Here is an 11,741-nt window from a genome sequence, read left to right on the forward strand (position 1 = left end):
TAATTTCTTTTAAAAATAAATGTAAAATATATCATAACAGGAGAAAATAAGAAACAGTCATTGATTCAACTATAATGAGAAATTTAAAAATACTAGAAAAGGAGAAAAAAATAGCCTCCATGAGTACATACAAATTACATACAAATCTTAAAACAGGAAAAATAATAAAATTAGATGGCGGTAACATGAACTAGTTAGTTAGTTAGTTAGTTAGTTAGTTAGTTAGTTAGTTAGTTAGTTCGTTAGTTAGTTCACTAGTCCATTAGAGAGGGAGTTAATTATTTCATTTGTGAGTGAGTGAGTGAGTGAGTGAGTGAGTGAGTGAGTGAGTGAGTGAGTGAGTGAGTGAGTGAGTGAGTGAGTGAGTGAGTGAGTGAGTGAGTGAGTGAGTTAGAGGCTGTGTGATTGAGGTAATTGATTCATTAGAGAGTCGATTAATTTGTTCGAAAATGGGTGTGTGAGTGAGTGAGTGAGTGAGTGAGTGAGTGAGTGAGTGAGTGAGTGAGTGAGTGAGTGAGTGAGTGAGTGAGTGAGTTAAAGGGTGAGTGATTGGGTTAATTCATTCATTAGAGAGAAAGTCAAAACTGCTAAAAACAGAGTCAGTGAGTGAGTGAGTGAGTGAGTGAGTGAGTGAGTGAGTGAGTGAGTGAGTGAGTGAGTGAGTGAGTGAGTGAGTGAGTGAATCAATTAGTTTGTTAGAGGGTGAGTAAATGAGTTAATTTGTCAGAGAGTTAGTGGAATACTTTGTTAGAAAGTTAGTGAGTTATCCAGTTAGTTAGAGAGTGAGCTGACAAGTTTGTTAAAAAGCGAATGAGTGAGTGAGTGAGTGAGTGAGTGAGTGAGTGAGTGAGTGAGTGAGTGAGTGAGTGAATGAGTGAATTTGTTAGAGGGTGAGTGATTGAGTTAATTAATTCATTAGTGGGTGAGTCGATTACTTTGTTCGAAAGTGAGTGAGTGAATTAGTTAGTGAGTTAACTAGTAGATCACCACGAGATGACACTAAATATCTCATCTCATCTCATTAGCTGCACCGCTTATTCTCAGTAGGGTCGCGGGGGTGCTGGAGCCCATCCCAGCAATCATCGGGCAGTTGGCAGGGGACTCCCTGAACTGGTTGCCAGCCAATCGCAGGGCACACAGGGACAGACAACTCGCTCGCTCATTCACACCTAGGGACAATTTGGACTGGCCAATCCACCTGAAATGCATGTCTTTGGAATGTGGGAGGAAACCGGAGTGCCCGGAGGAAACCCACGCAAGCACGGGGAGAACATACAAACTCCGCACAGGAAGTCCGGTAGCTGGATTTGAACCCACCCAGGAGGTTCCCAAGACCGTAGAACTGTGCCGCACACGTGCTAACCACTGCGCCGCGGTGCTGCCCACACTAAATATCATATTATCCAAAAAAAAACTATATACTGTACTGTATTATCTACTAAGCCTTGATAGCCGGTTACAAAGAAGTGTAAAAAACAAACTTAATTTTCTTGCTTCAAGTTCAATCGTGAAAAATATTAAGATTCAGTAAATAGTGGGGGGGGTGTTCAAAAAGATAAGATGCTTGGATGAAGTTTTGTGACTCCCAGCAGAAGAATTCTTGGAATCAGGGCTGTACATCTTGGTATGTGCGTGTGGGTGTGCGTGATTGGATCACGCGGGGCAAGTGCACCAAAAATCCGGCCAGTCATGCGCTAATCTGTTATTTAAAGTGGCTCCACTTTTCTGAGGGTGGCTGGTAAAGAGAACATCGGCCGGGCTCGACTCATTCGGACGTAATGTTGCGCTGCTGCTGTGTACTGGTCGTGCTGGGATGGCCTCTCATCATGGTTGGGGGCCAATTCCCTCGGGAGTGCACGACCCCCGAGGGGCTACAGAGTGGCCAGTGTTGCCCATCCCCGCCAGGTCCGGACACTGGCCCCTGCGGTTCCGCTGCGGGACGCGGCCTTTGCGTTTCGGTCGCGGTCGACGCGCGCCCCCACGGGCCCCAGTACCCCCACGACGGACGGGACGACCGGGAGCGATGGCCCGTACGGTTCTTCAACCGGACTTGTCGCTGCAGCGGAAATTTCAGCGGCCACCATTGTGGACGGTGCAGACACGGTTGGGCCGGAACCAACTGTGACCAGAGAGCATCTGTGGGTGAGTAAGTGGACCGTTGCAATGTTGATTTGCATGAGGGATCTCAAACTCAATTTGCCCTGCGGGAGGGGGGCACACAAGCCAAGGGTTTGGAGGATGTTGAGATGAAAACCTCTGATAAAAACATTTCCGTGTACTGAAGCATCTAATTTTTAATTGCTACACAGAAATAAAAACACATTAATAATCAAAATTAGAATACATTTAAATTAGTCAGCAAAAACAAAATTTTTAATTTGTGTGGGTTGCATCTACGTTATAGGGACAATCTGCATTTTTTGACGAATAGATGTCACCGTGTTATGTAGTGCAGTGTTTCTCAACTGGTGGGTCATGACCCAAAAGTCGTCCGCGGACCCATTTTCAGTGGGTTGTGGACTCGTGGGCCTTTGCCTTGGCTAAGTATTGCTATCAAAAGAGGGTCATTTAACAGTAAAGGGCGATAATTACCTGCAAATGCGAGGCAACACCCGATATTTTTCACCAAAGAAAAAGACAGATAAAGTTTGTTTACCCATGCTGTCTGTGACCAAACCCAGATACAGAGGAGAATATTTGAAATATGGATTTTATTCTAATGGAGGCTAAGCCACAGAAGTGAAGCATTTTGGATTTCATTAAATATGCACCTAAATGAGCATTAATGGGAATATTATTCTTTTGAGCCGTTTTAGACAAGCTGGCCTTTTTTTAATGTACTATTGCATCTCAGGTTTAAACTGCAGAAACCTTTCATTTAACGCAATTAAGGATTTGACTGAAATTGAAAGTGAAATTGTGCCCTACGACTGGCTGGCAACCAGTTCAGGGTGTCCCCTGCCCACTGCCCAAAGACAGCTGGGATGGGCTCCAGCACCCCCCAATCTTACTGAGGATAATCGGTGCAGATAATGGATGGATGGATGGAATTGAAATGGATTTGTTTTTTTTAATTATTTGGCTTGTAATTGTGGTGGAACGGTGGGACTTGAAGTGAGCAGGTTAAAAACCACTGATGAAGTGCAGCCCAAAAGAAAAGTGTGCTAAAAAAAAGATCAAGGAAGAATACAAACTATGGAAACTGAGAAGTGACCAAACTGCATGTTTTTTCTTCTCATTTTTTGGCCCACTTTCTGCAAGTTGTTTTTTTTTTACCCATAGCCACTATACAACATCAACAATAAATTCATATTTTTTCTCATACATCTCCAAGATTCCTGTCTGCTAGTGGTTCATCATTGTTTTTGTTTGTTTTTTAAATTTGATATTTTATTTTTGTTCTTCTCATATTCTAAATACAATTGCATTCATTGATTGATTCATTAATTCCTTCAATTTATTCATTCATTGAATTGCCTGTCTGCTATTGGTTTATGTTATGGCATCAAGAACATGCTGATAAGCTATTTTCTGAAATACTTTCCGTAATGCCTTTCTTATTTTTCAGTTCAGAATATCTTGTGCTTTGTGAAGACTTTGCGAGGAGGCAATACAACACTATTTTCCTGATTTTATTTAATATGGTCCCACATCTAGCAGTGATGCTAACAAACTCATGATAACAATGGAAACTGAGCTAGCAAATATCAAGAAATACAAATAAGGCATATGAATGGCTAGCATACCTTAGTTTGATGGCAGTGTAGTAACCATCCATCCATTTTAAGCCCCACTTATCCCACTAGTGTGCTGAAGCCCAACACATTTATCTTCGGGAAGTGGACAGGGACACCCTGAACTGGTTAGCAGCTAGTAACAGGGCATATAGAAAATGACAACTCACTCGCTCATTCAAACCTACAACTTGGACCAGGACCAATTAACCTTGGTATGCATGTTTTTGGAATGTTGAAGGAAACCAGGGTGCACGTACGCAGGCACAGGGAGAATATACAAACACCGCACAAAGAGGCCAAGATAGCTGGAATCAAACCCTGGACCACTGCACCGTGGGGCTGCGCGCTGACCATCAACCCACCATCCTTGGCAGTGACCATTATCATTGAAAATAGGGAAGCGATAAAAGCTAGAACATCTGCAAATGGCATGTCCAAAGATTTACAATCTGTTTAATTTCAATCCGTCTTATCCTTCCTCCTATACATTCACCCACTACCGCACTCCAAAAACTGAAGTGACACCAAGGGTAAATAAAATTTTAGTTTTCCTTTTCACAAATATTTATCGATGATGACATTTAACCATAAACCTCTAAATTATGCATGAGCAATAACTGCCGTAGACCATTTTCATATTTCCAATGATTTTATTTAGGGTGATTGGGTTTAAAACCTGTAGACCTATTATTGTACATGAAGTATATCAGCTTTTATTATAAACGGAAACTACAAGTTCAAACTAATGTCAGGAACTATGAGTGAAAGAACAAATTTCAGCCGGATGTCAAGAAACCATGAGACCAAGGTGCAAGCAGAAACGGAAGTTGTGGTTTCCTGTTGACCTATACAATGCCTTAAAAATAAGAACAGAAAGTTTGAGAATTGGCTGATAACACAAAAATGTAAGGTGATTTACCAGCTATTCCATTTTCCACCACGTCTTCCTAGTGCGGAGAAACGTGATGCAGCTGAGTGCAGGTGAGAAGCGGGCCTTCGTGGACGCGTTGGACCGGGCCAAGCGCACGGTGCACCCGGACCTGGTGATCGCCACCCGGCGCCACGCCGATATCCTGGACGGCAACAACACGCTCTTCCAGAACGTCACCATCTATAATTACTTTGTGTGGAGCCATTACTACTCAGTGGCCAGGACCTTCTTGGGCGCCGGCCAGCCCAGTTTTGGAGGAGTGGATTTCTCCCACGAGGGGCCGGGGTTTGTTACCTGGCACCGGTACCACTTGCTCCAGTTGGAGCGAGACATGCAAGTGAGGGCGACACTTTTTCAGTTTTGGTTCTGGAAAATTTTTTCATCAAGCGGGAAAATCAGAATAAGGCATGCAAATGTCAAGCTTTTGACTGGAAAATAAATTCTTCACGGCGGTTCTGAAGGAAAAGCTTTCATATGGGATCCATTTATCAGTAAACATAATCGTTACGAGTAATGTCTTGATAGATGGTTTGCACTAAAAAATAAATGTAAAAAAATTTAAAATAATAATTTTTTTAAATTGTTTAATTTGTTTAGTTGTTTATCATTTAAATACTCTACTGATTTTACTCATTTTAACTTAGTAATCTCTTTTTTTTTAAAGTCTAGCTCTTTAAGGTCTATTTTTCTAACCTTAACCCTGACGTCCTCTTGAGGCCACTCATGCCGCCGTGATCCATTCTCCCTGTCTGCATATTGCTGCGGAAAGGGACTGGCAGAGCAAACTTCTGTCAGGCTTGTTAGCAGTGTTACTTTAAAAAAGTTATTTCCGCTTAAAACAAACTGCACTCATGCGCCTACAGTCCATTATCCCAACCCAAAACTGCTGCAAGTGAGGACTGGCAAAAGGCACTTTTGTCTGGAAGTGTGCCATTTTGGCCTGCTTTAAATGAAATGCACAGTTGAAGATATCAACCATTACCTCAACCGTTATCCCCTGTCAAATTCTGCTGAAAGCAAATCACTAATGTTTGGAGAAGTTTGGGCCGCTGAGGCGTGCCATTGTCGCCTAAAATGAACTGTTATGGCTTCGATCCACCAGCCCCAGTCAATTGTTGCTGGGAGAAGGGGCTGACAGACCAAAGGGTTTTGGTTTGTTATTTTTGGTTTAGAGTGGTCAAGCTTGCCTTTGTGACCTGCCTTAGATTAGATGCATGGCAGTGGTTGTGACCGATTATCCACGGTTGAATCTTGCTGACAACAGGGGCCGCAATAGAAAATTTGTGTCTTCTGTGAACAGCATTCATGCGGTCGGGATCCATTATCGCCAGTCGACTATTGCTACTCCGCTGAATTTGCGTATTGCAGGAGTTCTGTTCTTCATTTACCGCAACAATCTAGATTTTACAGTATTATGGTCAATGTATGATCAAAAACCTGCAAAACATAAAGAGATCATTTTCTTCTGGTGCTTCTGTGTAAAAAGTATTCCCACCACCGATGTGTGCTGCTCCAAACAGGACATGCTGCAAGACCCCACGTTTGCCCTCCCCTACTGGAACTTCGCCATCGGAGGGAGCACTTGCGACATCTGCACCGATGACCTGATGGGCGCCCGGAGCAGCTCGGAAGCCGATTCGCTGAGCCCCAACTCGATTTTCTCGCAGTGGAGGGTCATATGCGAAAGTGTGGCCGACTACGACACGCTAGGAACCGTCTGCAACAGTGAGTCCAGAAACCCGTTTTTTTTTCCAAATGCCAAGCTCTCATGCAATGAACCTGCAGATACAGAGACTTCCCCAATAAGAAGGAACCCGGGAGGAAATATCAACAGGCCGATGGTCCAGCGCCTCCCGGAACCTCAGGATGTGGCCGATTGTCTGCGAGTCAGCACTTTTGATACGGCTCCGTTTTACTCCACCTCCTCGGAAAGCTTCAGGAACACCATCGAAGGTGAGCTTGCCAGCAAAAAGCTGAGGAACTGCTGGAAAACAGTCAGGGAATCCTCCTGGAGAAAGTCTTGAAAGACTGGCTATAGGCTTCTGGGTTTTTACAATTAGGTAGGCGCGCCTTCTTTTGGAGAACAGAAGTACTGCCCTCCTGACTAAAGCAGGGGATCCGCAGGCACCTGAGTAGACTGCTGACTGGTTCTGGAAATACCTCACCACTGATGGGTCATAGTGATTGTCTAGGAAATTTGATTTCTAACTGGCCTGAGAAATCATTGACATGATCATGATTTGATGGTTGACTGTGCTTATTTTAACACTACTTCTTATAATAACATAATTATAACGATAACACAACATAGTGATAAACGAAGTTGCTAATTTGCACATCCAAATAAAACTGGTAGCCGTTGAGGCTGATCCGTAATTTAAAACAAAAATGATGACAGCTGTTTTAAAGGGACATTGTGTATTATTTTGCGCAAGTATGTCAAACTCTGGGGCCGGATCCAGACTTGCTCTCAGGCGGGCCAAATCAGTAAAATAATTTCAACTTAAAAGGTTTTGGTTACCATAGTCTTCCAGTATTATGCTTTATCATTCAGCCTACTTTAGTAGCCTACCCTACGTATTATAATCACGGATGAACAGCAATTGTTTCTAAGCACAACACATTTATTCACTAACAATGGGAAAAGATTAGTTTTATGTTTGGCATTGAATGCGTTAACTGGTTTATTTTAACAGTTGAGTGAATGCAGTTGCATGAGTAAACCAACTCACCATGCTATACAAACTCAACACTACTCTCTAGCGGCCAAAGAGAGCATTTGGTTTGTATTTATTTTTATGAAATCATAACTTTTGATAGAAATAACCTGGGGATACGCTTTTTTTAATTGAAAAACTCTTTATGGCGGGTCAATTTAATCATTAAATGGGCTGGATCCGGCTTGCGGAACGTATGTTTCACATGCATGATTTAGCTCCTCCTGGTGATAAAATAAGTTTTCTTCATAAAAAAAACAATATTAGGATAGATTTTTATAATAACTAAAAATTCATGATTTATCACCCCAAAAAATGCACTTTTGTAAAATAGTTGTCGGTCAAGAAATTTGTGTGTCTTTTACACAAGACCATTTTGCTGCTAGTGGTACCACTCAATATTAAAAACAATGTGAAAGGCTGGGCAAACAAATGAGATGAAAAACGCCATGATTGGGGGCACTTTAAGTGTCCATAGTTTGAAATATTCCTTGTGCTTTCTACCACTCATTTTCAGTTGCTCTAAATTATACAGCCACATCCAGTGGTCAAATATTACACAGTGACCCTTTAAAGTTGTAGTGGGCAAATATTTTGATTCACAGGCAGCATTGAGTTCTAAAATTTTGTAGAAGGGGCAGGCCAGGAGGAAAAATAATGATTGATTGATTTGATTTTAAGTGTTTGCCGATACAGTGGCTGGATCTGATAAATGTCATAAACATATTTGAAACATTAGGAAGTAATGATATATTAAGTGGACTCCAGGTACAAACTATCACATCAAGGTCATTAATAGGTTTGTGGTTGCTAAAAACTCGCCATAGTGATTTCTTCAAAGAAAAGTAAAAGTTATTTATCGTTTTTTAAATTCTACCAATGGGGACCACGCTTGTGTGTGATGACATAATTAGCACTGGTGTAAAACTACTGCTAAATACCATCATGATCGTTCTGTCACCTCTCCAATCTTGTCCCAGCACTGTCCATTTTCAGACAGTTTGTACATTTTGTGTTGTAGGCTACAGCGCCCCCCAGGGCAACTACGACCCCGCAGTCAGGAGCCTCCACAACCTGGCCCACTTATTCCTGAACGGCACCGGGGGCCAGACCCACCTTTCGCCCAACGACCCCATTTTCGTCTTACTCCACACCTACACGGACGCCATCTTCGACGAGTGGCTGCGGAGACACAGCCCAGGTGCGCTTTGCCAACGCCCAGTGCCAAATAGCTGCTCTGCTGCCTTCACTGAAAAACACTAATTGGTTACCTCATTTAAAATAGAAATCATTTATGCCCCAGACTATGGACACAAAAAGTAGCACTCTGTAGGTAACTATCTAGTTACAAATTACCGTATATAGTCGCACAGAAGCCAACCACCTAAAGAGCTTTAAAATAGCCACATGATAAAAGAAATACAAGAAAATTTGAAGAACTTTACAATGAGCCCTTTATATTTCTTGTGCAAACTTGAGAGCTTGCAAACGAACACGAGATACTCCATATCCATTATGTCTCTGTGCCGGTGCCAGGTAACAAAAGATCTTCTCCATTTTTGCGTGCAGCCCAAAACGTTTTTTTTTTCTGCCACCATGGTGTATTGCAAAAATGTTTCTAAAAATAAAAATACAAAAATTCAGCACACTTTTACCATAAATGATTACTTTTGCACCATTGTTTGAGTTAGTTTGTTGTTCTTGTATGACAGCTCAAATTCCTAATCATCGCCATAAAATTTAATGCAACAGGGATCAAACCCTGGTCTTAGTGGGGTTTTGGGGTTTTTAAGGGTTATTGTTCTATCTTCGTTATTCATTATCCATTATCCGTTATCGGTCAGTTCATAATACGCTACAAAGCCTAGGAGCCGGGACACTTACTCTCAGTCAAAAGGCCAAGCTAAGGTCCTAGCCCTCAAGCCTTGCTGCGATCATTGCGAATGCATGAGAACGTGAGTTCCAACACTTGGGTTTACAAACTACACATAAAAAGGCAGTAGATATTATCTCGTGATCATACTATTTTTAGTGACGGTACCAGGTATGTTGGAGTAGAGAAAATGCTCTTTCAGTTTTTCTCAGCTGAGACAAGGCATCGTAAAAGCGTTTTGATTTTATGAGTACATTTATTTAATTTTGGGGGGATGACCGAATTACTTCCCACAGTTACGTTTTCTTCATTCAGTTCAGAACGACCGAGTTACTTTCAACAGTGATCTTATCGTTATTCAGTTCAGGATCTCGCGCACTTTGTAACTACTTTGCAAGTCAGCTGTACTGCGGACCAGTTGAATGTCTGAAAATAGTCAACTATTTGGCACCATGACTAAAAATATTATAACGATGAGATAACACGTAATGCTTTTTCATGTGTGTCTGCATCCTTAGGGGTCTAGTGGATAGGGTCTGGCACACTCCAATCTGTGTGTTTGATATACAGGACTGGCCCAAGATTTTATGTGGCAAAATTAGATTTTGGCCCCCTGATTACTTGTTAATTTGCATACCTAATATTACTTATTCCATGTTCTACTCCAGGTGTGGGCAACTATTTGGAGTCAGGGGCCGCATGTGACATGTTATACTTCTTTTTAAATGGATTTGTTTCATCAAATTGGTTTTGAAACAACCACAATTGGAGCAAAATGTTATATTAGGTGCCTTTTTAAGCACTTCATTTGTTATCTAGTTTTTAAGTATTACTGTAGGAGCTTTTTTTTTCCAGATTTTTATGTTATGTAGTTTTTTGTAGTGTTTGTAGTTTTATTTTTGTACCATTTTTGTAGTATTTCTAAAGTATTTTTTATGGAATAGTTCAATAGTTGTATTTTTGTAGTATTTCTGTGATACTTTTGTTGTATTTCGAAAGTTCCGGGGCGGTGCCAAAAATCTCGGCGTTGGTCACGGGAGGCCAGAAAGGAACCAAGATATTTTTTTGGTATATCTGTAGTATTTTTGTGTTTTTACATGAGTTTTGTGATTAAACTATTTTTGTAGTATCAATGTTGTATTTGGTAGTATTTCCATTTAAAAATGTTTGTTGGGTAGCTGTGGCTGTTGTATTTCTGTGATATTTTCATTTTTTTCATAGAAATTTTGTAGTAGTGCTATATGTGTATTTGCATTATTTCGGTTGTAAACCTCTTGTAGTCGCATTTTTGTAGTAATATTTCTCTAGTAGTTTTTTACATTATAGTATTACGTATCAATATTTTTTACTATTTCAGTAGAAGTATAATAGATGTATTTCCAACGCAGTGTTTTAGTAGTAATTTTGTAGATTTTCTTGGTATTCCCATAGTAGTTATTTTGTCATATTTCTTTCATATTTTTGTAATATTACTGTAGTTGACTTTTTGTAATAATTTTGAAGTAAAAAATTTTGCAATAGTATTTTGAAATATACTATTTTTGTAGTAATTGTAAACTATTTTTTATTTTCAGAATAAAAGCAAAATAATATATGAGGTCCCTGTTTTTAGCACTATATTTGATATTTAGTCTTGTAGTTGTTTTGTAGTATTTGGTGTATTTCTGTAAAGGTAGTTTTGAGTGTTCCTTTGAAAAGCGTCTCAACACTAATCAGGACAATTTTGCGCTCTCTTTGGAGGTTCTGCCGAGTATCCCGACCAGAACGCCCCCATCGGTCACAACCGAGGCTACAACATGGTTCCTTTCTGGCCTCCCGTGACCAACGCCGAGATGTTTGTCACCGCCCCGGACAACCTTGGATATTCGTACGAAGCCGAGTGGCCAGGTAGTGGATCGTTTCTTTTGCTGTTTTTTTTTTTTTTGTTCCATCTTAAATTTCAAATGCATCTCTTTTAAGGTCAACCTTTCACACTAACGGAAATGATCACAATGGGCATCATCGCCGCCCTGGTGGTTGTGGGCGTCGTTTTCGCCGCCGCAAGCTGTGTTGTGCGTGCCAGGTCACGTAAAAATGAAAGATTCCAGCCACTGATCGGGGAGAAGTACCAACGATACGATGACAGCGACGGCCAATCGGTTATCTGAGATCCTCCTCTATAAAACGCTGCGTTTAGTCCCTCCGTACTCAAATTACTCTGTATTGGAATAAATCGATATTGGAATGAATACAATTGGAGTAATGTTTGCTTCTGTATTCGAATAAAAATGTGTGACCAAGTGAGATGAGCGGCCATCTTGGCTACTTTTGCCTTGTAACTTGTGGAGAATGCCAGCCACCAATACTAAATAAAGCTCTGTGATTGAAAAACGGTATTACACCCAAAAAAAATCAGACACTTTTGCTTTGGTTTTCAAAAACAAAGCAAGAAATCAGACAAACTCTAACACACCTTAACGTCTAGCCAAGTAAAATTAGCGACA

General features: G+C 41.0%; 1 protein-coding gene across 1 annotated transcript; it reads left to right on the plus strand.

Moving 5' to 3' along the window:
* The first annotated feature begins 1,716 nt into the window (after positions 1-1,716).
* Positions 1,717-11,541, plus strand: LOC148356994 (5,6-dihydroxyindole-2-carboxylic acid oxidase-like). The gene is made up of 7 exons (XM_088346891.1): positions 1,717-2,142; positions 4,689-5,005; positions 6,189-6,393; positions 6,454-6,621; positions 8,407-8,586; positions 10,999-11,145; positions 11,218-11,541. The coding sequence occupies exons 1-7, from the start codon at positions 1,779-1,781 to the stop codon at positions 11,403-11,405; spliced, it is 1,569 nt and encodes a 522-aa protein (XP_088203017.1). The 5' UTR covers positions 1,717-1,778; the 3' UTR covers positions 11,406-11,541.
* Positions 11,542-11,741: the final 200 nt, after the last annotated feature.

Source organism: Urocampus carinirostris, chromosome 11, assembly GCF_059441175.1.
Source record: "Urocampus carinirostris isolate Australia breed hairy pipefish chromosome 11, RoL_Ucar_1.0, whole genome shotgun sequence".
Lineage (NCBI taxonomy): Eukaryota > Metazoa > Chordata > Actinopteri > Syngnathiformes > Syngnathidae > Urocampus > Urocampus carinirostris.

What these genes read in the sequence shown, in the direction of transcription:
- LOC148356994 (XM_088346891.1), top strand. Translation starts at nt 1,779, where the DNA reads ATGTTGCGCTGCTGCTGTGTACTGGTCGTGCTGGGATGGCCTCTCATC. An exon ending in AGTTGGAGCGAGACATGCAA is followed by an intron (nt 5,006 to 6,188) that starts GTGAGGGCGACA and finishes TGCTCCAAACAG; the next exon opens with GACATGCTGCAAGACCCCAC. An exon ending in GCTAGGAACCGTCTGCAACA is followed by an intron (nt 6,394 to 6,453) that starts GTGAGTCCAGAA and finishes ATGAACCTGCAG; the next exon opens with ATACAGAGACTTCCCCAATA.